Source organism: Rhea pennata, chromosome 1, assembly GCF_028389875.1.
Source record: "Rhea pennata isolate bPtePen1 chromosome 1, bPtePen1.pri, whole genome shotgun sequence".
Lineage (NCBI taxonomy): Eukaryota > Metazoa > Chordata > Aves > Rheiformes > Rheidae > Rhea > Rhea pennata.
In genome coordinates, this window is record NC_084663.1 from 35,446,014 (window position 1) to 35,473,310 (window position 27,297).

The window sequence follows — 27,297 nt, forward strand, 5'->3', positions numbered from 1 at the left end:
AATGGTGGCAGGCGTGAAACGATGTGAGCCCTTCAGACAAGTAGTAGAAAAACAAAAGAACTGAGGAAGTAGTTGTGAAGAAGTACTGTTGTAGATGACCAGCCATCCATTTTAAGAGTAGATGCCTTTAGATTATGTTTGAATGAGTGCAATGTTATGCCTTTTGCAAATCAGAAGACTAAACATAGTTTCAAGAGCAATTTTTCATTTTATGCACCTTCATCTCTACAAAACAGGCAACTCAGATACATACTGAAGAGTAAAACAAAGAATGAAGGAAGAAGGAGAAGAAAATTCACTTAAACTAGGAACTTTTAAAAAACATTTTAACTAAGTTTGGCGCTACAAGTGTTCTTACTCAGTAGTCATAAGTAGGCCTTCACTGGTAATGTACTAAAATGAATGTTGTAATGAAAGAATCATTGAAGTGCCTTGAATATTTACTTCTGTATCATAATTGGTCTGGATTTATTTATTTTATTTTATTTTATTGTAAGGTGGGGTTTTCAGAGAGTATGAGTTGTGTTTTAATATCACTGCAATGTACAAAATTACTGAAATACCCTCAATCAAAATGACTCATTTCACCTCAATGTAAGGAATGAGGTAATCATGACTGTATCTCCATAGATTATGAATTCTGCAGTAGTCAGGCAATCTCTTTTCAAACTACTGGGATACTCCTTTTTTATCAGTCAATATTGCATATACCACTAGACCAAACATTAACATTTAAGAGTTTCCCTTAATAGAAGAGGATTGGGGATCACCTGACCAGATTGGACATACACAAGTCCATAGGCCCTAATGGGATATACCCATGAGTGCTGAGGGAGCTAGAGGATGTCAGTTATCTTTGAAAGGTCGTGGTCAGAAGAGGTGCCTGAGGGCTGGAAGAAAGCAATGTCACTCCAATCTTTAAGAAAGGCTAGAAGAAAGACCCAGGGAACTACCAGCCAGTCAGCCTTACCTTGATCCCTGCAAAGGTGATGGAGCAGCTCATCTTGGATAGCTTTTCCAGGCATGTGAAGGATGAAAAGGTGATCAGGAGTAGTCACGATGTATTCATAAAGGAGAAATCATGCTTATCCAACTTGAAAGCCTTCTGACCAGGTGGATGAGAGGAGAGCAACAGATGTTGCCTACCTTGATTTCAGTAAGACTTTCAGCACTGTCTCCCATAACATCCTCATAGGCAAGCTGATGAAGTGCAGGCTAGAAGAGTGGACAGTGAGGTGGATGGAAAACTGGCAGAATGGCAGAACTCAGAGGGTTGTGATCAACTGTGCAAAATCTAGTTGGAAGCCTGTAGCTAGCCGTGTACCTGTAGCTAGGGGGTCAATACAGTGTGCAATCCTATTCAATCTATTCATCAGTGACTTGGATGAAGGTACAGAGTGCAGCCTCAGCAGGTTTGCTGATGCTACAAAACTGGGAGGAGTGGCTGACACACCAGGGAACTGAGCTGGCTTTCGAAGGGATCTCAACAGGCTGGAGAGATGAGCAGAGAGGAATCTCATGGAGTTCAACAAAGGGAAATGGCAAGTCCTGTGTCTGTGGAGGACTGATCCCATGCACCAATGCAGGCTGAGGGCTGACCTGGTGGAAAGCAGCTCTGCAGAGAAGAACTTAGGAGTCCTGGTGGAGAGGCTGATCACAAGCCAGGAATGTGCCCCTGTGGCAAAGGCAGCTAATGGTATCCTGGCCTGAATTAGGAAGAGCATTGCCAGCTCAAGGAGAGGGAGGTGATCCTTCCCATTTACAGTGGCCTGGCGAGGCCACACCTGGAGTACCATGTCCAGTACTGCAGTACAAGAGAGATACGCAGCTACTGGAGTGAGTCCAGCGAAGGTCCCTTCCTACCTCAATTGTTCTGTGATTCTGTGACCTTTTTTTTTTCTTTAGTAATTTATCTCTGACCTCTGAGGAAGATCTTTTGTAAAGTAGGGAAATAGAAGAGTTAATTAGCCTTTAATAATAATATAAGTAATAATACAAATAATAATAGTAATTTTAAAGAGTTTTATAAACAAAACTTGTGGGATATATTGCATCTTTCACATAAGACACATTGTTTTCTGTCCCTTAGTAACTGCTTTATTTTTTCAAAATGATCTCATGGTATTCATTTCTAACTTTGCAAGAATGATTTAGATCAGCAGTATTACTTTTGCAATCACTGCAAGAGAAGAAAATGGCAAGCAAGTGTACGTAATTTTAGGCTCAAGGGCCCAGTATTCTTGTGCAGTGCTGGTTAAGCAGACTGACAAAGCGGAGTCAGTTTGACTTGTGTTAATAGGGGAAAATGTAATTAATTCCAAAATAAAAGTTACTGTAATTCAAGCAGATATAAACTATTTGAGGAAAATACTGCTAAGCCTGTGTATTCAAATCATACTGTAAGACTGATGACTTGCTGAGGATTGTACAGTTAAAATCCAAGATTTGAAGAGAAATTGAAGAAGTGATTCCTTCACAAAAACAAGTATTATGCATAATACAATGCAAAATATCAATGATGGAAATGCGGCTTCATTAGTAGTTGCAATTGTTTATCAGCTGATTCACAAAATTGCTTCTGAGGATTGGGGTAACTGTTGGTATCCATACCCAAGGAGCGTTTAATTTCACATGCAGAGGTGTCCGAAGGACAATTTAACCTTAAGCTCATAAAAATGTAGGTATGTCTTAATTTTCTTATCTCACTAGAGAAACGTATTTCTTTAGCTGAATATAAATTCCTTGCTTCTCTCTCCCTGAGTAATAGTCCAAAATTTAAAACTGTTTTTCCTTGCTTGTCAATATTCAGTGAAGGGCATTTAATTTCCTCTCTTTCAAGTATTTCTTTATCCATCTTTCCCTCTTTCTGTCCCTTTCCATCTCTCTTACTCTTTTTTTCTTCCTCTCCTTTGTTTATTCACCCTTATCTAAATACATTCACAATGTCCTTATCCAAAAAAGGTTTCATACTAAAGAAGTATGGGTTTATTTTGTCTAGTTGTCTGTATGCCATATGGGGCTTTCTTTTCAAGCGTTTATACAGGGAAATAAAAAGCCTCTACCTGGGGAAGTCTTAACTATTTTGGAAGCAAATTTTTGCTTGGAGGCATCTGTGATTCGAGACAGACAAGTTGGGGGTGTGCCGAACGGTTCTGCATCACACATGTGGCAAGAGTCGAGTGTTTAAGTTGGAGGTATTGCCTGTTCACTTATAATAACTATTTTTCTAGATGTCTGACAGCACAGTGTGTGGGTATCTGATAAAACAGGCATAAAAAGAGATAAGAATTTTGCTTTTTCTACAAAACATGAGATTTTAGCATAAAGCACAGAATATCCTGATATCCATATCAACATGTCCACATATATGGGATATTAGACAAAAAAAAAAAAACATTGCCTGATGAATCTGTAGGTAATTTCAAGCTGGTGAGCTAGATCTTGGCCTCTTAAATAGCTCAATGTCTAGCAGGTTAGGGAAAGATATTTATAGGAAGGCTTAATTCCTTTATTTCTTCATTTTTTCTTAGGAGGATAGTATTTGAATATAACCTTCTTCGCCTGCTTATTCTGTTATTGTGAGTACTACAGTTTGTCAAATATATTGAATTTGAAATGAACTGGAAAGATTTTTCTGAACCTATCGTATGAGTCCAAAGTCCCTAGCTACAGGTATTTAGCCACTTCTTGATCTTTTCTGTTGCACTGTTTGAGCACTATAGATGTGTGATTGAGCTTAATCAGAGCTAAAAAGGTCTCTCCATCATTAGAAATTCTAGATTTCCAGAAAATCCTCATATTTCCACAGGTAGCACTTCTGGGAGGAGATGCTAGGGAAACATAGCATTATAATTAAAAAAGACCTCAAACTTTACGTTATTTTCATATTGTTCCAGAAGTTACCTATTGTTATATCAGCATATTTCTTCTATCTTTTTCTTGCTGAATTTCATCTTTTAAAATCCTATGCTTATTTTTCCCCCTTCATATCTCTATGAGTTCACATTCTTCATAGTAATAACCAGTAATAAATTACTTATTTAAACAACATGAAAATCTCAAAGACACATCCACCTTTTACTGCTTTTCAAAATTTTTAACATCTTTGTGAATAGAGGACCAACTTTTTTCTTTCCTATGTCCTATAAATAAGAATGCATTAATGATAATGGATCAGTGATATTATAATAGTCGAAGATCTATACATTATTCTAGTCTACAGAGTTCTTTATGGAACCCTCATTTCAGCATCTACCATCCTGAGCATACACCTATAATACTAATAAAAAAAAATATGTTTTTGTTATGAAACCTACAGATTCAGAAACAGTTATGAAAATATTTGAAAGACTCATAGTGGACCCAACTTGTGGAAAGCAATTAAGCACCGTGTTTTTCTATTCAACTTCTGTCATCTGTGACTTTCACAAGGTTTCTTTTTTTACTCTGTACAGTTGTCATAATAACAGCATGTCTGTTGTTGGAAACCTCAAATTGTATTTGTCACAGGCATACCATGCAAGTAGGAAAATTGTGCTTTAGCTTTGACATAGGATGGAATGACTTGGTTCGTTTATTTGGGTTCAGTTAGTTTAGCAAGTTACTCTGTTTGTATAAAATGTACTTCCTTGTCAGTTTTTACAGACCATTAGTCACCCATTTCAAGTAGTAGCAAAGGGGTTTGTAGTTTGAGTCCAGAAACAAGTTTTGTAAAATATAAGGTTATTTCTGAGGGGGAGTGTGTGGAATAAAACTTTAAGTACTGTTTGGTCCTCAGACCTGTAAGATTTGACAGGATAAACTTTTAAGGATATGAAAATATTGTCTATTTCTTTTTCTAGGTCATCAGCTGATTGTTCTCAGTTATTTCCATTTATTCCCAGTATAGCTAGAACTTTCTTTTGACATTTTGGGGAAAAGATGTGACATTGGGATTTGAAATGTCTATGGAAAATATGCTCCATTACTGCCTAATGAACTCTATATTAACAGATTATTTCTAAATAAGATTCTTTTGCTGCTCGAGGAAACGAAACTACAAGAAATGTAAACTTAATATAAGTGCAAAAATGGTTCTTTCTAAGTGCTATTTATAATGTATGTCATCGTGCGAACAGTTATGTGACTAAGGAAATAAGGATTACTGAGGGTAAATGAGATTACCAAAAAAAACCAAAACCCAAACTCAGATGATAATATAAAACATGCAAATATTATACAGGCTATTAGAATAGACAGAGGAAGGGTTCATCTGTGTATTTTGTCGCAGCTGTGTTATGACTTAATTGGGTACATCTATCAGATATTTATATTGTGATGGGCAGGTCCTCGTTTCTTATCTGGAAAACTTTTCAAGTCATAATTTTAGGACTTTTTAACGATTATCCAGAAATCTTAGATATGTCTATTGTGGATGCACAGTGATCTCTTGCAGTTCAGTTGTTTAGGCTCCCTGTTTCTTTGTCACATAAAACAGATGCTGATATTTCTGCCTAGAAAATCTCAGACAGAAATATGCCAGGTCTAGGCAGCTTTGATCAGCAGTCTGGATAATCAACCCATAAATAATCTGAAGTCCATCATAAGCTTTACAGTTCACATAATGTTTGGGATCAGATGATGCTGGGGACTATTCAGATGCAAATATCTGTATCCCAGTTTCAGCTTTCTAAATACCCTGAATTTTGTTAGTATAAGTTTCTGCATGAGAAACTTGCTTGATGCCTTGCATACACAGAACCAGATTCCCATTGCTTTGCATCCTATTTACTATACTGTGTTACTTTGCACAGCATCATAAGTTTTCTATAGTTTCTGAAAGTGAGGCATTTTTGTCATGATACGAGTTGATTATTCAGGAATTGAGATGCATAAAATCACTGATCATGTTTAATATCTTCTTCTCTATCTATCTATTTATTTATTTATTCAATTACCTCAGTTGATCTCTTTAACTACTTTGGCATCAACATTAACATTTCGTATGACTTGTGTCTCAGAGACGTGATGAGGGAAAAACAAGACAAAAAATATATATTTTTTTAAGATATTGGAAACTGCTATTAAAGAGGTCTGTGAAAAGTTTTACATAATTTTGTTCCAAGAATAAATACTCTTTTTTTTTTTTTTTTTTTTCCTATGTGCAAAACCTCAAAAATTGAGGCGGAGAGGTTTACAGAAGATATCCCTGTCCCCTGAGTGCTAGTTATAAAACTCCTCAGGCCTCCTCCTCTAATTTGATTCAGAATCTGCGCGTCTGTTCTAAAATAAAAGCCTTTTTTTGCTGCTGAGTTTTGTTCATTGTATCTGAGCTTTGCTGTGCTGACAGCACTCTTTATGGGCTAGCAGTAATCTTTAAAGAGGAAGCTATGTGGAATCAAGCCTATGCAACTATATTTCTTGCAGGAAATAATGAGTCTGATCATTGCAAAGAGACAGCTGGGTATGTACTGGGTGCCAGTGAACAAGCTAAAGAGTTAAAGACAGTGACAGAGAACAGAAATTATGTTATACGCTCCTTAAAATAATGTTTAATCACACCCCCTGATGAAGAACAAATCTGTGACAGCTCTGTGAAATTCTTTGTTGATAGGTTCTGTCAAATAAAAACCAGCAGTTTGGCCCAGATACATGTCCTTTCCAAAATCTGTTGAATGATTTCACAGTTGAAAATTACTCAGTGTGCCAGTTCTTTCCCAGAACCGTGGAGGCATTCTGCATTGGTCATGTGAGGTGAGAGTGGCTCTCGGAAAAAGTGCAGGGCAATACTCTCTGCACTCTAAGTGTATCCATTTATTCACTACCAGAGTTAAATAAAGATCTTTTGAAATATTTGTTTGTACTTTTAGAAAGTGTAAACAAATAGTTCTGTAAGTATAGTTAATTTATTTATTACTAAAGTTATAAACTGAAGTTCCATAATTGCAATTGTTTATTTAAAGGTGCTTTTCTGACTTCCATTTAAATCACCGCAAATATGGATATTGGATCAGCTTCAGCCAGTCAGAACAACTCAAAAAAATCTGGAACTTTTGGATCAATTTGCAATTTTATTAATTTATATTAATTTTTGTGTTTTAAAAAAAATATTTTCAAACGATCAAACATTAGGAAGTGTTCTGTTCTGGCATCAGCCTTATTAAAAATAAATAGCAGCTCCTAGCTCCCTGGAAGAGATTCAGAACACGTTCAGTCTGGAAGTACTAAAGTTTTCAAGGATTCCTGATTGTCATAGTATACTAATTTTTTGTTGATAGTAAGCTATGGATAATTTATTTAAATACCTATGGTTGTGCTATATTGTGCAAAAGAAACATACCTTATTTTTTCTGTGAAAATGCATTTTGTTTTTGTTTACTGAATTGACTGAGAAAGAACGGAAAGGAAGAAAAAGCTAAATGGCCATAAAGTGAAGCAAATACCGCCAAGAAAAGAGAGCTGATTGCTTAATTTATAGCAGGTGTATATGGTTAACGTGAGTCTGCCTACATTTTCTTGCATAATAGTCCTCCTCATATTCTTGCATGGCTTAACACAGAGTATAAGTGCAGGCAGGGTCAATGAGGGTGAACTGAAACCTCTAGTCACAAGGCTAAAAGGTGACCTTTTTCTGCTGTGATGCCAAATATTTTGCCTGAAATCTCAATTAAGTCCTCCTGCTATGTTGTTTGGTGTCAGCATAGATTTAAAATATTAGAAAAATAGAGGACAAAGAAGATGAGTGTGACAAATACACAAGGTAGAACAAATGACAAAAATATGATTGGGACTTCAAGAAATCTTATGCATGATATTCTGATTCTCCAGTATAGTTTCCTGCATTGTTATGGTAGCTGTTTATTTCTTATGAGCAAATTCTACTTTGGCACAGAAAATAGGCTGATTTCCCTACTCTTCCTGTTTCTTTTAACGAATATTTGTGCATGCTGTAGAGTACAAATAGATGATAATTTGGCTGGAGTGCAATGTATGGAATTTGTGTATGTATATGATTTCAGCCACCACCACTTTGTGACACCAAAGTTGTCATTGACTTCAATTTCTCCTCTAAATCCTTATGTTGTGGGATGAATACTGGGTGTTTTACAGATCACCTCTTTCATCTGCAACAAGTAAAAGGAGGACGTTTCTGATGCATAATGATTTAGAATTTTCAAAATCAAAATATCATGCTTTTTCAGTAGAAGAGTTTGGATATTGGATTCCCAATGGCCCACTTGGACTACTGAAGATAGATCTGTGTATTTCATAATAATAATAATTAAAAAAAGATACATCTCTGTCTTGGTTAGAGAAATAATCTGGGATGAACTATAGAGAGACTTGCTATCACATAATTAACACTCTATTAGGCTTCATTCACTCTTAGTTAAAAATGTGATTGGCATTGAAATTGCCAAGTTTATACTGAAGACAAAGCAGAATATTTTTGTAAAGTCTGAAACATTGGCTTTAATCTTCTATGAAATCTATATCACTAAAGATTCTGCTTGACTGAAATGCTTTTAATGCTTTTTGTCTCTTTTCCTGCTAAAAAACTCATTGTTTTTTCTGCAAATTATATGCATCTATAAATCTCAAATGAGAGTGCTAGACCAAATAAGAAAGTGTAGTTAAAGATCTATAAGGATTCTTTCTTTTTTGGGGGGGAGGGGAGGGGAAAAGAGAAAGAAAGCAAGAATGTTTCTGAGTAAACCTTTCTCTCATTGAATTCAGGATTTTTAAAATCTTCTTATGGTATGGAATGCTTTTGCACATTATGACCCAAATTATTAAAAAGCATCAGGATATTTTTATAATTTAAATTTTAAGTTTACTTAAGTAAATGAACCTCTGATGCTTTTCCAAGGTTTGTAGTTTAAAATCATATTGAATTTATTATGAATTAAAAATTAAATACATATCTTTTTGAAATTTGGAGTTCAACCCATACTACCACTCTCATTTTAGAAAGTTTTGTGCAGTGCCTAGTCTTTTTTTTTCTCCTTGATTGTTCTAGAGATACTTAATTTACTCAGTACTCAAAGCACATAAATTTTATTGCCTAACTGCAGGCAGCCTGCCTGTTGCTTTTTAATCTTTACACCATTCAGGTACAGTACCACAGCGATAAACACTTGCAGATGTAGATAGATTAAATAGATTTTGACATTGGCTTGCGCAAAAGGCAGTTTTCAAGGGCGAAAATAACACGGTGTTAAAGACCTTGACATTGAGAAACATATCTAGTTCTCTCACACTGAAGACTGAAAGAGCATGGAAGGAGCCAATAGACAGTAGGCTCTACAAAATCCGCACTCATCACTGAATTCTTTTAATGGATAAAGTAAAGTTAACAGAATTGATTATTTATAAGCAGTTAAACTGAGAGCTTTTAGATTGCTGTTTGTCTCGTAGACAGTCAACTTTCTATGATAGATTCTTTCCACTATTTCTAAATGAAGGAAAATATGTTTGACCAGTTCTTATCATCCCTTAATCTAATACAATCAAGTTTGATGCAGAAAGGAATATAAACCTTTAAATCCCAAACTTCTGTAGTCAGAATCTCAAAGAGCTGCTGCCTGACCTTGAAGGCCATTAAATTTCTTTTCCTAATTGTTTCAAGGTTCTAAAATTCTGCTTTTTGGCCTACTCAGAAATGTCTCAGCCTTGCCTGTGCTACATAACTCGAGTCTTATCCCCATTAGGATCTTTTAAGTAGATCAGATGAGGATAAGTCTTTGACAGGTCTGAACTGTTCTACCTTTTCACAGTATACCTAATCATTAGTGTGTCATATATGTTAGTGACACTGACACTCCCTTCTTTAGCCACCGGCTCAGTGAGCAGAACATCCCCTAACATTCGAGTTTGTTTTCTATCCAAAAACTCTTCAGCCATTTTTTTTCCATTTGAAGAGAGTACTTCAGTGATGAGATTATTCAGGAGCATGTTGCCATTTAATCTTGATAAAATTATTCCATTTTGGAGGAAATAATCTCATATTCTTTGGCCACTGAAAGTGCAAGTGCAAGCAAAATTTAGATTGGGCTGGAGAAGGTGCTGCTTAGGAGGATATGTAGGCTTTAGGTTTTCCTCCAATGACTCACATTCTGCTATAAACATGTTAGATGTATGTAGCCCACAACCAGCATGCAAATCTTTTAAATACAAATGTTTTGCTGAAATAAAAATGGATTTATGCACATTCTTAAGCTCTTTGTTGAACTGAGCCTTGAAAGGCTTGCCTAAAATTGCAAAAAGAGTGTGATGGAGAATCCAAGACTCTGTTTAGATCATCTAAAACCTGTGTCATTGCCTTTACCTTGCTTTCACATTGATTATACTTTCATGTAATGCAAGTAGTTAAAAGCAGATATATCCTTAATATTATAGGTATACTTATTTGAGGAATACAGCTCATGAAAAAATCGTCTTTAAGAGGAAACAATAAATGCAGTGGAATTTATTAAAAAGAAAGAAATTGCAAAAAAGAAAGCATTACATGTCTGTCAACTTGACACGTACCAATCAATTCATACTGGAGTAGAAGAGGTGAAAGCTGTGGGGTGAAAGAGCTAATATAGACCTTGAAAGACTTAAAGTCAATACATCTCTCTGCTTCATTTCTTCTCCTGGGCACATCTACTGTTTGTAACACAAAGATCACATCATATTTCAGAGAGGGGCCATTTTTTCACACTCAGCTACTTAGATAGCACTATTTTCCAGACCCCCCCAAAAATTACAGGCATTTTTTAGAGCTAATTAATCATATGTTGTATTCTTATATGAAGTAAAATATCTAAAAATTGGATACAATAATACTATAAATATTTTGAGTAGTGGTTTGTTGATAAAACATAAGTTTCTTTGTAATTTATAAGGATAAAAACTCCATCTGGGATTGTGTAGCAACTATTTTATGTCAGTCCCACAGTGCCTTTATGCCTAGAGCCATCTCTGCTTTGCTTTCCTCAAATAAGCGCTCTATTTCAAGTGCGTTAGTGACAATTAACAATGTTTTTGTAGTTACGTGGCAGCATATGCTAGAGTAATATTACATTGTTTCACATCAGAGCAGGTATCCATGATACGTTAGAGCAAATCGATGAGTACTTTGCTGTGTTAACAGACAAAAGAAAGCATTTTGTTAAAGTAAGATGCAGCTATGCATTTATCATCGTTATAAAGATTTGTAGATATATACTGTATGTGAGCTATGTAAGTTATCTTCCCCTATGAATTATAGAGGATGCACAAGTATGACCTTATTATCTAGCTCATGTGATCATCATTACTATTTCTAATATTTCTAATTTTGAATGTTTTTTTAGCATTCTATTCTATTATTTTTCTGCTATTTTCTTGAATTGGCAGACTGTATGGACAGAATCACCACTCCATCTCTTCCAGAATTATGACTGAAATACCATACATCAGAAAATATTTGATTTTTTTTCTGAGAGTATTTGTGCATCATCTTTACATTATAATGTTTTTTCTATTTAAATAATTTTCAAGATATCTGAAATAGCATAAGAAAATATTCTACAATATTCTTAATCTGAACTAGCATATGAAAATATTCTACAATATTCTTATCTAGGAATATTGCTAGAAATTTCAAGATTTTCTTTAGATTAATGGAGAATTAAACAATTATTTGTGTTAACATTAACATATTCATAGCATTGTAGGTAACAATAATAGCTATTTTATCATGTATATGTTTTTAGCACTGTGAATGCATTCATGAATTTATAGAATGCAGCTAAACTTCTAAGGCAGCTTCAGGTCTGATACATAACAGATAGAAGCTAGAGACAATTGAAAAATTCATAAATCTCCAGAGCTAGACAGTGTCTCAGGTGTTCTTCCTCAAAATCACATTTTATTTTGCAAAGAAAATGAGTCATAACTTCACTGAAGTTTTGGTGATGAAAACAGTACTATTTGCTTCATCCTCTTGCACTCTGGTATTTGTTCAAGAAACCTGAACAGGTACATTCAATCACTCTGTCTTTTTTCACTTCCCCATCATATTGATAAACTAAGGCCCAAAAAATCAAAGTTTATCAGTGCCACATTTTTCCACATTCAGCTCTATTCTGTGGGCCAATCACACTTTTCCCCACCATGGGCAAGTGAAAAATTCTGCACATTCAAATTGCATTTCTTAGACACTATCACCTACGTACGTAACATCATTTTCTGAGATGCACAAGTCCAGAAATGCAACTTAGGTTTGTTTTTTCATCATATGAGTTCTTTTGTCGTGTAAATGTTGCAGGAAGAGTATGGAGCATTTTAGAGACATAGTTTTTGAGACAATTAATTATTTCTACATGTGAAGGCCATTCAAATTTATTTGGCATTAGGACAAAGTTCATTTTACCCAACCTTTATCTCTTAGTATAAACATTTTGTTGACTGAAAAAATGAATCCCACTCTACGTAACTTACCAAAAAAAAAAAAAAAAAGAAAAAAAAAGAAAAAAAAAGAAAAAGAGAAGAATAAAATTAAGGTTGAACAGAACAAAAATGCTGTACTTGAATCAAACAGATCAAAATAAGTATAATCTGCACTGAGAAAGACCAAACATTATATCTGGTATTATTCTGAGGTGAAAGGAGATATTGAAAGTGTGTTAGGAAAAGAATCTGTAAAGAAAATATGCTTACTAAATCCAGTCATCTCAGAAGGTTATCATTGTTTCATCTGCAGCTATTGACCAAGCAAGGCTCTAGTTAAATGACAATTAATTTGTAGTTTAGCCCCTCAAACTGAGCCCTGCTGAAGTCAGTTGGGCTGTATGTGAAAGCAAAAGTCTCTGCATAGTTATATAGGATTATGGTTTAAGACTCCAACACAAATAAGTTAACAGTATATCTTTAAGGGTTTTATAAAAACATACACACACCAAAGTCAGGAGTTTTTTGTATAAGGAAGAGTGTTATTACCTTGAAGTCAGAAAGAATAATTTTCAGTGGATTATAATGCTCTTAGGCTGTGAATCCCAGCATTGTAGTGCATTCTCAAGGAAAAACCTTGAGAATTATAAAACTCCACTGCTGCCTCTTTGTCTTGTTATCAAGACAAAAAACATAGATATGTGGAGTGCACTGTACATATTTTTATACATTATGAATAATTTTATGTGTAAAAAATTCTACTAAGCTCTTACTTTTGTGTATAAGGTGACCTTCAGAGGAAATTATAAAGCAATAAAGCAAATATACAGCCCATTGTGTATATGTATCTGTTTGTCACTAGGAAAAACATGACTCATGACTTTTTGCTTCTGAACTGATTAAACTTCTATCCTGAAAGTGTCAACAGAGTCATTGCATAGATTGATGTGCTCAGTTGCCTACATTCAATATGATTTGCTCTTGATTTATTAAGCTTCCAGGTAAATATAATTTACCTGGTTTCTTGTGTGAATATTTTCACAATGCCCTTTTGCTAATTGGAAGCATGCAAATACTAGAGATATCTTTATATTTTGTGTCTCATTTACTACACATTTATGTAAACTGTATTGCTGTTTCTCTTGCAGCTATTACAGTGGCAGATTGAGGATTTCAGCTTTTGATCTACAGTCTCAATAATGATGAGAGAGACTTGCTTTACAATATGTTATTATATGGAACAGGAGACCACTGTAAAGTATAAAATTTTCCTTGTAATGATATAGAAATATTTGTGAACTTCTGCTTCTGTTTTTGGTAAGGAAGAGTTGTGCAGTGCTTTTACTTTGGTACTTGGGATAAGTTCTACAGTTAAAGTTTAGCATATGTCAACAAATGTGCATCTTATTGTGGGTTTGTTGTGCTGCTCTTCAGTAATGAAGCAGTATTATTCCCTATTTTCCGCCAAAAATCAGTGATTTATCAGATAAGACAGAACAATTGCAATAGCAAGTTCGTATCACATAATTATCAGGCTGCTGCACTTTAGGACTTAAATTTGCACATCTACTTTTGGGGTCCAAATTACAGTTGCAGCCCGTGGTCTGTAGTTGTCCATTTGCCCTAAGAAAAGGAGTTCCTCTTGTCTGATTGTTTGAAAGGACCCTTTCATAACAGGCTAATAGAGTTGATAAATTCTAATTGAAAGATTTCCATTCTGGGAAAAAAAAAAAAAAAAAAAAAAAAAAAACAGTTGCAAAGAACATGCCACTCATGCCACTATAAGCTGGGGAAGTAGGATGTTATGTAAGATAAACACACAATGCTAGGCTTAATGGAAATTCTATAGTGTGGGTTTCAAATACAGAAAAATAAATATGTGATTTCTAGAGTCTTCAACAGTTCCTTATGTTAATGTGAGAGGAGAGGGATTTCAGAATTATTTAGCTCTTCTCTTGCATCCATCAGTGGCTGGTCATCTCCTGATGTCTCTTTGTGTCTACAAGCACCCAACAACTTTTCAGTGACACTATGCTAGCTCAGGACCACAGCCTTCACAAATATATTCCAGGTGTTCTATCAGGATTTAGTAAACTGCAGAATAAAATGTTGAAAATGATGCAGCTATAAACAGTATGATTAATATTAGACTCCTGATGAATTCTAGAGTTTGTTGGAACTTATTCAAAGATTATTTTAGCTGTAGCACTGTAGAACTACAGAAAGACTCTTCTCTAGGAGAGGTACAGCAGCAAGATATGCTCTTTGGGAGGTATCTACTGCAATAGCAAAAAATGTTCTCCATAATAGACAAGAGATGTTTTTGATCTCCCCATGTCCAGTTTCTCACAGTGGGTGGTGGAGTACACATTAGAATTTGATTAAACTGTCTTGCTCTTTAAAGTTTCTTTGTATATATATCAGTAGGTCAGCTTATTAACACTTGGACAAAGTACATAGTAAGTTTGCAATTAAACATCCCCTTCCTTCCCATGAGAATAAAATACAATCATAACTTCTTCCTTCCCTGTATTTGTTTATGCTAAAACCTTGTCATTGCCTAAATTATATTAGTTTTGGTTCATACTTCAAATAGATTTTTTTATCATCATGTTCCAGACTGGACAAATAAACATCATACATGTACTTATTTTACATGGCACAGTGCAGTGATACCTGAGTAGAGTTAAGTTGTCTAGGTGGGACACTGAGCTAACATGGCTATTGCGTTCCTGCTAGCCATGTTAGCCATCAGGAGCTACGCTCCACTGTGCCACGGAAATGCATACATCCCCATTTGTTTTACTATTTCAAGCCTTGTACTATCAAATAAAAATGAAACTTCCTTTACAATCTTTTGTCAGTATAAATAGCAACATTAAAACATCTAAAACTTGAGTGAGCAGGATATATTTAGTTTAGTACTGCTATCTGGTTGGAGATGTTACCTACCCCTGCAGAGTCTTCAAGATGCTCTGAAAAATCCGATTTCTGTACGAAGGAATTGCCAAGTAATACATCTTGAAGGATGGTCCCTGCATGGCCTCAAACATAGCGTTATGTTAGCCTGCTGTTTGCCTCTCTGCAAGCATAGCCTTCGGGAGATCAAGGGGCACTCCTGCTGCCCTCCAGGGAACCAGAGGCACTTGCAGTGAGCAGCGTACCTTGTTCGAGAGCTCTGCGTTGGCAGAGCCATTGGAGTGACTAGTCTTAAGATTAATAAAATGGCAGTTAATGTCTCCAGCTTGAGAAAACTCTCAGGTGAACTATGACTGTAAGAAAATGTGTTGACATTTTTAGAGTTCTTGCATTTAGTTTTATGAGGCCACACTGATTGAGCTTTCAAATCAATTCTTTAGAAATGTATACGGAGTTTTCATCTCTGGTAAGTTCTGATAGGGCACATGGATGAAATATTTATTTTCATTCTTTCAGCAGTACTGATATGTTTTAGTAATTTTTGAATGATCTCTGGATTAATTTTTGTTTTGTGTATGGAATCAGTGACTCACATTTTAACCTGCACAGGCAGAAAGAACACACAGATGCCCTTTATGGGCACAAATGTATTGATTTGATTTTTCATTTTGTATTATCTGTATATTTTTATTTTCATACAAATAGATGGCGCACACTCTCAGCTCTCACAAAGCATTTAAAATCTACATTAATCAAACAGCTTCTGACTTATGACTTCTCTGGCTTTTCCAAGCTATAATAGTTTCCAAGTAATTTCTTCTAAAAGGTGTATTCTTCACTGCAGGTTTTGATGGTTCTGTTCTTTTGGTTTTGGCATAGTTTGTTGTTGGTGGTGGTGGTCTTTTTTTATATAGTGCACAACTTACTGTAGTTTTGCTGACACTGCAAGTTCAGCACTTAATTACTCAGCTCACACTTTTAAAAATTTCTGTATGATCAGAAGCATTACGGACTCTCTCCATTTTATTAATGATATAGAAAATATTTCTTAAACTAGTAATAGTTTCCAAATTGGCAGGAATATTTGAAGTATCAACCCTGGATAGGGTTTTGTAGTCTGGAATTATTTTCCAGCCTTGGTTTGTTATTTGATTCCAGTCATATGGTCATAGGAACAGAATCTAGATCAGTTTACTTCCTATTACATAATATAAGTAGTTGTCACTGAGACTTAAACTTTAGTAACTATTTCCACCCATGGGAGCCATATGCTGCATAAGCACAGAAGAAAAATATTTTCTCAGTATGTGTGAGATGATACTTCCACGCCAGGATTTAGGCTGCTGGTAGGACATATGCAGCAAGCTCACTGAGTCGTAAGTGCTGAAGCACAGAAGACAGCCAGGGGTTGGATTCTAATCTCGGAGCACTGCTATGAGGACGGAGTATATTCGGTAACGTTTATGGAAATTTATGTCAGCAGACTTCGAATTGTAATCTAATACATCTTCATAAAAACAAATATTAAATTGGTAGATGGATGTGAATATTATCTGCAGCAATAAATGCATTAAATATTGCCACTTTCAAATTACAGTTCTCTGTAAAAAGATACGAATTTTGATTTTGAAGCATAAAATTTCTGCTTTGTGAAAACTTTAGCTAATTGCACAAAGAATAGACTAGCTTCTTCTGGAGCTTAGTATTAAGTGAGTGATATTAAAATAAATATCTGTTATTATTGATAATGGAAAATCTGCTGCTTTGGAAAGATTATGTTACTTATTTCTCGAGCAACAAGCAGCAGCTGTGCAGATAGCTCCATTAACACTGACTAGAAACCTTAGTTCTTCCATTTATAAAATATTATCAATAAGTGAAAATATAATTTCCCTCCCTCTAAACATTAGAACTCTTAAAAGTATATATAAAACATATAACTCAGATTACTTGAAGTCATTTCAGTTATTCTGGATATTCTTCTTTGTTATTAACATTCACAGAATGTGAGTGTCAAAGAAGCTGAATACCAAGAAGGCTTATACTGGCAATAGTTCAAAACTGGTCTGTAAAGCGTTGCAATAATAAGCTTATAGAACAGAAAATAAAGCTGGTAAATATAATAATTAAAGGGAATGGAGTACTCCTAGAAATTAAAGTATGGTAGCAGTGGTTAAAAATAAATAAGTGTATCAGTATTCTTGCAATGCAGGCAGTCAACATTTTGAACTATAAAGAATGAGGTTAGCTGAGCTTATTAAAACTAGTTTGGGGTTTGAGGGTTTTTTTTTTTGGGGGGGGGGGAAGGTTGGTTAGTTTGAGGGTTTTTTTTTCCAAGTGTGGGGAATTTTTAATCAGCTTCAATCAATTTATTATTAAAACTGGCTAATTCTTCAGATTGAATCACTGACATTTTCAATTTAGCCAACATCTCATTTCAGTGCACTGCAATTTGTATGGGGTGCCAAATTCTCTGGACTAAATATTCTATTGACTACTTTCTTGAATTAATTAACACAGAATTGCAATCGTCTTGGTTGGAATCATTTCACTTAGATTTAGTCATCTAGTCCTCTAGTCGTCCGGATTAAACTAGTCATTTAGGAAGTCCAACCCATGGCTGTGACCTGAGAATACAGAACAGTTTTCAAAAGTTTCAATCACAGTTTCCCAGGAGAATGTGTCGCCACAACATGTGAAGTTAAAAACAAACAAACAAAGAAAAAAAAAACAGACAAAATTGCAAGGAATTATAAATGATGCATTAACATTAGCTCTGACAAATTATTGTATGAGTCATCTGACTCCTGACTCAGCAGTCACTGAAAGTGAGTAAACTCGTAAGCTAGGTCAACATCGAATGTAATACTCAAAATGTGATTTCAATGGCATCACAGCGCTAGTTTCAATATCATTTTTTTCGGATGGAGTTTACAGTTCTGTAAAAATATGAATTGAGGAACTTACTTACTTAATGGTAATAATCTTCAGCCCCTGTTTAAACACTGATGAAATGGGGCCTTAGTGTGAACAGGATTTTAATTACACTCTCAGAGCAAATTTTTGCTTTTTATGATGGATATCTTACAGCACAGGACTCACTTCAGTCTCAGTAATCCTATTTTGAGTCCTCAAACAGGAATAAGTAATAATTTGAAATGGGTCTTTATGCCAGTCTTTTTAGTAAAGGTGAATTACACCTTTCGCTGTTCCCACAAATATCAGGGACTAACTCAGCAAACACTTTCTACTTTTACATACAATTATCTACACAACTAATGCTGTGACTAAGCATCAGCCAATTACAGCACCCAACCGTAAGAAGAAAAAAAGGGATTTTCATCGTTCGTTTGTTTTTATTTTACAACATGTGCCTTTCCCTTCCTCCTGCCTCTGCTAACCTTCAAGGCATTTGGAAGAATGATATTGATATGCCTGCTTTGGATGCCTGAGGAGATATTAATTTCCCACACTGTTTTCAAGCATATACTTGTCTTGTTACTGCTTCAGTGGAATGAGAAGTATATTACAATATTGATTCTTAACTATAAATTATTGATGGGTTGAATAACTCTGTGTTTGTTTCACAGATGTGAATTTTAGAAACAGTCCCTTCATGTCTCTTTTGTCTCTTCAAGACAAAAAAAAAATTATCATCTTTTCTCAATAAGATATAACTTTATACTTAAAATACCTATGGTAAAGTATTTTAATACTGTTTGATGTTGTGCTGAAAACTGAAGTGAAATAGGCTTTAAATAAAACTATTGAATGTTTTTGTTGGGGCTTTTTTAGATTTACTTAGACTTTTAACAATAATAATAAATTGTAACAGAAGCATGTAAATTAATATACATGTAAATTAATATAATATATGTAAATTAATATGCCGTATATGTCATGTAATATATTTTATTGTCACATACAAGTTTGGAAAATATTCTCAGATACAGCCCTGTCAATCCAGAGCAAATTGGAGAAACTTTACAAAGACCAGTGGCTTTCTGAAATGCTAGATAGCCTAGGCACATTTTGCCAATTTTATTCTCAGAGAAGGTGTGTTTATCCTGCAGGTTAGACCCTAGTGGCAAAGATGAAATAAAATCAGATTCTGAATATACCTTTTATATGCCTGACTTTCACTTACCACATACACCTCAGTCTCTGAATACAGATATTCAGAAAAAACGTAGCCTCTCATCCTTTTTCAGGAAAATTAGCTGTTCCTGAAGGCCGGGTAGCAGTGCTCATTAGGAGCTGCTTTGCCTCACAACTGAGTAGTTAGAGATCAGAGCAGAGAACAAGCTCTCTTGATCCCTTCGGTCAGAGTCTTTCTGCATCTTCTCTTTCCCCATAACAAAATCCCTAATCAGAGCAAATCTGTCTCACAAAACTAATAAGATATTTTTTTCTTTAAATACTGACTGCTGCTTACAGGATAATGAGAATAACTTGTAAAATTACAAGAGGCAATACTATTTGGGGATATCTACTATAATGATATCCTGCCGGGGACTCGTTAAAGATCTGTTTATAAAAAAATAAGAACGTAAATTTTTACAGCTTTTAAGGAAGGCTCTTTTTTTTCCATATTTCAAGAAATTGAATTCTTATATAGCTCACTGTTTTGCTAATGCTCTCACACAGTCATTGATTTCAAATATAGCAATGTAATTAATATTCATTAGGGTTAAGGTAGAGCAGCAGACCTATCAAAACTTATAAAGCAAAAAATTCTGCTCCACCTGTGCTTCTAACTCCAGTATTAAGCAGTACAATTCATCTGCATTTGCTAGTTAATGAGCTTCTAAATCCCACATGTAGCTAAAAATCTTAGTCATAACTCAGTTTATTTAGACACTAGTCCATATCCCAGCTCTGCCACTGATTTGCTACAAGGCTTGGTCAAGTCATTTAACCTCTTACTATATTTATTTCCCATGTCTGAAAGTGGATGATAATTCTGAATCGTCTTATGGGGATATTATGAGAATAAATTTGTTCAGATTTGCCAAGCATTTTGCGGTCCTTGACTTACTGTGTGGATCTGGAATACACTGCACGCATGCCAAATATTTCTGCTATTCTAAAGCAACAACAGACAGATTTTTCACATACCAGCTCTTTTACACTGTAGACTAACGGCTGCTGAGTCAAGGGTTCAGGGGGCATACTGAAGACAAGGCAGATGCAGTGCAAGTAGGAAAAGAAATGTTTACTATAATGTTCACAGAAAAAAAATAAAACTCTTAGTAAAATCAGAATTTCTATAAACATGAGAAAAACCTAACCCCTTTTCAAAATATTCTTTGTCAAGCTATTGCATTTGTAGCTGATTTTGGCAGCTGGTGACTCCAGAATGTTAACGGAGCAAACATACAGAAGCAAACTGAACAAGTTGATCATGACTGACTGAAGTCTGCAGTGCATGTTATCAAGATATTATTTGCCTGTAGCATTTGCTCTTAGTTTGACCTTGTTGCTTCAGTCTCTTTCTCTCTTTCTTTCACTCTTTTCCTTTCCTTTTTTCTTTCTTTCTTTTTTCTTCTTTCCCCTCTTTCATTCCAAAGTGCAAATAGAAATCTATATAATAAAAATATTGCATATTACATTTTTCAAAGTACCTTCTTACCATGTTCGTATCCTACTATTTATTAGTCGATACATGCAGTTCCCATTACAGCAAGCTCTGCTCTTGCTCACTGCTTACATACATGAGATTTATACAGGGGAATTAGAAGGAGCTTAGGAGAAAGAATCCTTACACACAGGCTGATGCAGGGTATGGAAAAGCTGAGCAACCTCTCGGTAGCTGACACAAGGAACTGAGATTGATGGGTTCACTCAGGAAGGGCTTCAGTCACTATTCCCCTGTTTTTTCTCTGTGTGGATGGTGAGCAGCGTTCTTCACCCGTTACTTGCCTATAAAAGCATAAGTATGAGTAGTACTTACATTCTAGCTCTAAGCACATGATGGAGCTCACATGACTCACATTTAAACACACTAGTGGTGACCTTTATTTACGCAAATGCTGCCCCCCGCCCCCAGCACTATGCCCTTCAAATTAAAGTTGGACCCTTGCTCACATGTGCCTGTTTTTATACCTTTTACAATATTCCTTTCTCTCTTCACAGATCATATTATGCTCTGCCAGCTCTGAAAAGACACTTTGCTTGTCAATGCTCCATTCCCCTCTCTCCCATCTCTTTGCTTGTCAGCATTTATTTCCACTCATCATTATATCCAGCTCAAAATACTATTTTATTTTGGCTGCTAGTAGTTTTTGCCCTTGTCTGTACACTCCCTTTACTATCCAAATCCTACTGGTTAGGTTCAGACTAGAGCTAGGGATATTATTGTGCTAGACTAAGGAGGAGTTCAGTTTCAGGGAGATTAAGGGAAGATTTAATGGGAGAAAGTTGCTTTTAGCTCCTGAGCAGGTGTGGGATGCTTGAGATGCTGGACACAACATTTCTAACATAATGAATATTTTGTTCCTCTTAGTGCAAACATGTTTTCTTTTTTTTTTCTTTTTCGTCTTTTATTAACTGGAGCTAAAATTGGCTATTCAGATCATAAAGGAAAATCATGGACGCTATTATTAACTGTACTCTGTAGGATCAACAGGAGGTGTGAGACATGATGATCCAGACTCTGCTTTGTGACAGTGTAGTGTCTGATGTAAGTCAGCACAGAGTCTTTTACTGTAGCAGTGCTGCAGGCTGGTTATGCAGTGGGCCTTGCAGCAGTTTGTAGGTACTAAAGCACAGGAGCAAACCATGCCCCTTTGCCGATTTCCCTAGTGCATCCTGAGTTTGCTGTGAAGCTTTTAAAGGGGGGAAACCAGGAAACCATTGAACTGTCACAGCCTGTTCTGCTCCCACAAACAAACAACTGTGATGGGATCTTCCCAAAGAGCTGACGTTTTAGTCCTTCAAGAACTATCTTCTGACTAATGTGGTGGTAGTGATTTTTCAAAATGGTTGTATATATATATATATATTTTTTTTTTTTGAAATTGAGTATTTTTTCAATAAATTGATAATCACTTTCCATTTGTATGGAAAGCAATACTTTGATACTGTGTGGCATTAATTAAATTTATAGTAAGGATAAAAGTTCATATGTCATATGACTATGAAAAATTTTATGCTTAAATCTTTGAAATATAGGAAAATAACAGTTAACATATCTTTAGGAAATAACCAAACGATTTCCTAGATGCGAAGTAACTGTTTTCTGAGGCAGTACAAAGCTCTGTTGTTCACCATCACTTGATTAATATAGGGGAAGAAATGTTCCACTTTTCATGCCAATTTGTATGGTTGTATTTGTGAAAGCAATATTTGGTATATTATAAGGTACAACAGGCTTTTGGGGAGTTTGTTCTTTCAAATGTGCCTTATTCAGCAAAGATCAACCAAGATATAACTGTTTTGCCAAAATTAAGTCTCAGCAACCAGGATTATCTCTTCTAGTTCATCTTCTTCTGGTGACAGGCCCAAGTTTTCCCTCGCTAATGCACATCAATGGACTAATATTAAGCTGGGAGCAGGATTAGCAGGGACAGTATTCAGGACAAGAGTTCTTTCTGGACATGGATAGGAAAAGATTTGTTCTGTATGTACTGAGCAACAGATACTTGTTCCTGCCAGCAGTAGATCTGCATGACATCGTACAGAAGCCAGTTTTTCTGGAAATTTTAAACTTGGCATAGAAGCCAGTTGTCTTTGTGGTTTATTTATTCTCCTTGGAGAGGTTTGCCGATATAAGGGTGATGTTCACAATCAGCTTCAGTAAAGTGGAGAATCAGAAATACGGTGTGTTTTTATCAGGGTTACCCTACTGATAGCTAATATTAAAAGCAACATTTTACTAGTTTTGAGGTGTATATTACATGCAGCTCTACATGCCATTTACCCTGAGAGTACTCCAGGCACTCTCCTGAGAGATTAATATAAGCTGACTTTTAAGTTAATTTTTTATTTTTTGTTAAGACAATCATATTACTCTCACCACTAATGCAGTTTGCTATGACAGATTGGAATGTGCTATAAGTGGCATGGAAAAAAATCACATGGACACTCACTGGTAAGCATAGGCATAATGGAAACCCACATACCATTATGGTCCACAAATTTGGATGCTGGTATAGCAGGAGGCCAATCCAAGTGTAGTAAGTTGCCAAAAGTGCCCAGGAAAGAAACAGAGAGGAGGGTCGAATTTTCAGTTCATACTGCCTGTGTAGGCTGGAACGCACAGAAGAAAACACAGGTGGACTTCAGCTCTGTGTTTTAAGAATAAGAGGATTTTGTAGTGGAAAAATCTCAGAATTGCAAAGTAGATTCTCACTACTACAGATTTCCTAAAAAGGTAATGCAGAATGTAGTAAGCTTAAGTTTTTAGATATCAGAATGGTAATAAAAGTATGACACTCATTTCAGGAGTTCAGGAGTTTTATGTGAATTACCTATGGTTTCTTGAGCTCCTTGAATTTCTTGGTTGCACCTCTCAGCAGGTATGTAAGATATCAATTTGTAAGACTCTGCTATAGCAAATTATGAAATAGAGAGAGCTGTGGAAAGTTCATGAGGTAATCAGTGAATGATTTCTTGACATCATTTAACATGTGAAAATAGAGTAAAAATAATACTCTTGGCCTCCACCTTGTTCCTACAGGCAATATCCACATAAACTAATATGCAGACTGAAATTTTAAAAATATGTATACAGTGTGGAATTGTAATATTTTGTATATATTTTATTGTGGATAGTCAGGAAACTTTAAATCTCAGTTTCAGACTTGCTTTTTAAGTGTTCTCCTGAGAAAAGGAAGAGCTTTCATCGACAATCAACAATTGGATACTAATTGCATGTGATAAAACACTGTCAGGAACTCCTTGCAGATGACTTTGCTGCAATACTTGTAAATATTGCGAGTAAAATGGCATTTCGGAGCAGTACATTGTAACTTTTTGTCATTGTATTCTACAAGGCTGATTTCTAGCTTTATTGTGTTTCATACCTGTGCTAAATCCACACTGAAGACAATAGAGCTACGTACATTTACATGTACAAATGTAGTACTTTCCAGTAAGTGGCTAATTGTGAAATACAACTTCAGTGACTGCAATCAGTGATATGTAATAGTTCTAACATACAGAGTAGCACACTTGAAGGATTCTTGCCACCTAAGCTTTCTGGTGGCCAGATTTTGTTTCCAAAGACAAGTGTTCACAGTCTGTGGTCCTGTGTGTAGGCTGGGAGTTGGTTCTGTGCTCGGAGGATCCTTTGTAATCTGTGAGGTTGATGACTGAATATAACTGCTTGATAAAGACAAAAAATAAAAAAATTTGAAACATTATTTCTGCTCTTTTTTTTCAGCCTATTTGGAAAGGAGACATAGACCGAAAATGCCACCAGCAGTAACAGCACCACAGTACCCACCTCCAGATGGAGGCTGGGGATGGGTTGTGGTCTTTGGGGCTTTTATCTCCATCGGATTTTCCTATGCATTCCCCAAAGCCATCACAGTATTCTTCAAAGAAATACAGGAAATCTTCCACACATCATATAGTGAGATAGCTTGGATATCATCAATAATGTTGGCTGTCATGTATGCAGGAGGTAAGACATTTGTGAAATTGGCAAAAGCGTAGCTTTTTTGAATGGTCTTAAAGCACTTAATTATTACTTGATTTTTTTTCATTATTGCCTGATGGATTTACATAATTACACACTTTCTTACTCTATCATTCTTAGTGTTTACTTTCCCTTTTAAAACTGTTTTGATATTCTCTTCCTATTCATTTTCCCCTTAGTTTTTTTTTTTTTTTTTTTAATATATTCTGTCTAATTCTATTTAGCAAATTTGACCTCAGTTCACAGTTTCTGAGAACAACATTTTCCAATAAAACAATGTCCAAGTAACTTCTGCTAGGACTAGGGGCACATTTGCTCAGTTTCTGCTGCATCTCTCAATAAACCACATGATGGACTTTAAATACAAAAGATAAGTATAATGACAGTGAGAGTCCTGCAGTCTACCACAGGTAATCCTCTATAGGCAAATGTTTCATATCTTGTCCTTACTTGTCCTAAAATAAAATCCTATGATTTCTTTCTGTTTAGATTGAGAACACGTTAGTGTGTCATCTGTATGACTACTGATTATAGTATATAGTCCTCTTCTTGGGGTTGAAATGAGCGCTGAGCAAATATTCTCACACAATGTTATTCTTGTGAGGAAGATCAAGACAGATGGAAAAGGATTTTAAAGTATAAAACTAGTTTAAAGTACTAAGTGCACTAAGTCTCCTGTGGCAACTTTTGTATTTCTCAGCTTCAAGGACTAACTGTTAAATTCTAATTTGTTTCTTCATTCTTTTGGGATATTTTGTAAAGTATTAGTAGGAGGTAGCTGCTACTTAGGCAAAGCAGTTTTACAGGCAGTGCAGAGGTCTGGATAGGAGGTTATTTCAGGCAATAGAAAGTTATGAGATACCCACTTGAAACATCTCAGGATATTGACAATGATGGAGCCATTAAATATACAGACATACATACATGCACACCATATAGATATATTCTGGAAAGACTGTGGCAGTAACACATCCAGATGCAGTATTGTTAAAGAGCATCATCAATATTTTTCAGAAGGGATTACTGCATAATAATAAAATACAGTATTATCAGGTCCAGTAAACTTAATCTGTTGAAGAAAGCATGAAGTCTTCAACATAGAAACCTCTTAGCCTTGATTTCAGCTTACCTAAGTTTTGACACCTCGCTCCTCTAGCTGAGGTGTGAAGAGATGTATGTATGTCCTTTAAGAAGGGAACTAAGTCAGCCTGAGTTGCTCCCTGTAAGTACCTGTTGCTGTTATTATTTATATAGAAATAAGTTTTAAAATCTTGTTATAAAACTTGTTATCAATGATATCAAAAGTAAGCTAATGAAAACTTCTTGTGGTTATATCAGCTGATAAAGTCATTAATGCTAGCAGAGATAGAGACCCTATAAAGAGGACTTGAGAAGTGGGGACAATTTCAGTAAGAGCTTGCTCTTCAGGTATTTTGATCCCATTTTTATTCATATGCTAGTAGAGTACAATAAATGATTTTATAGAATCAACAACAGTCAAGAGAAAATTCACTGAGTGAAGCGGTAACCTGGATTGATACATTCAAGAGTGGAGTAAAAAGGCAGGTGTATTGGTACTGTATTTTATGGGCGTCTCACCCTTGAACCAGACTTACCTTTATGGATACCATGAGCTTGGAAATGTGTGTCCCTTTGGAATATATGGCACTTCATATGCTCAAGTGTGCATAGCACCCTGCCAGGAACGTCTGGACAGCCTCTCTGCAAGTCCTCCAAAGGCAGTCCATGTGACAGCCATGCACACAGAAAGCATGTCACATGCATGTCTTCTCCTCAGGAGCTGCTTCTTCAGCATGCATACACAGTGCCTGAACTTGTACTGTGGAGCAAACGTGGATACCTCTGGAGGCCCTAGAATGAGAGCTGGAATTGTTTGGAATAAGGAAGGAGTACAGATGTTAAAAAGTTTCATTTACTTCCCCATTTCTTGTTCTATGACTTCGGACCTTTTTAACTGCTTTCTCTAATCATAGCTATATTTTGTAAAGAAAGATTTTCTTTGTAACACAGCTGCTGTTCTTTTAGTTTTCTTTTCGAATAGCATACAATTTATGTCATTTATGTCATCTCGAGGTTCACCTAAGTTTTATTAACAGCATAGATGGTAGCAAGAGGGTCTTCAGCTGAGGTCATTTTTATATACTCATTTCAATGTGCACAACATTTAATGCAAAATATAAAGCACTCAATATTTCTGCCTTCTGTCTAATACTTCTTTCATTATTATGAATACAAGCTTGCTAACTTGATCTGTACATTGACATTAAAATTACAAAATGATTTACTATTTATTCTTGGGATACTAACACCTATCCCAT

The 27,297-nt window shown here is 35.5% G+C and overlaps 1 protein-coding gene across 2 annotated transcripts in view; it reads left to right on the forward strand.

Annotated features, from left to right (window-relative positions):
• SLC16A7 (solute carrier family 16 member 7) overlaps positions 1-27,297 on the forward strand; it is an 85,070-nt gene that overhangs the window by 27,317 nt on the left and 30,456 nt on the right. The window contains exons 1-2 of one of the 2 annotated variants that reach the window (XM_062583964.1): positions 16,569-16,769; positions 24,701-24,943. In XM_062583964.1, coding sequence (XP_062439948.1) covers positions 24,730-24,943 — 214 coding nt within the window. In that variant the 5' untranslated portion in view covers positions 16,569-16,769; positions 24,701-24,729. Of the gene's footprint in view, positions 1-16,568; positions 16,770-24,700; positions 24,944-27,297 lie in introns of those variants that run through there. The other variant, XM_062583953.1, reaches the window with a different exon arrangement.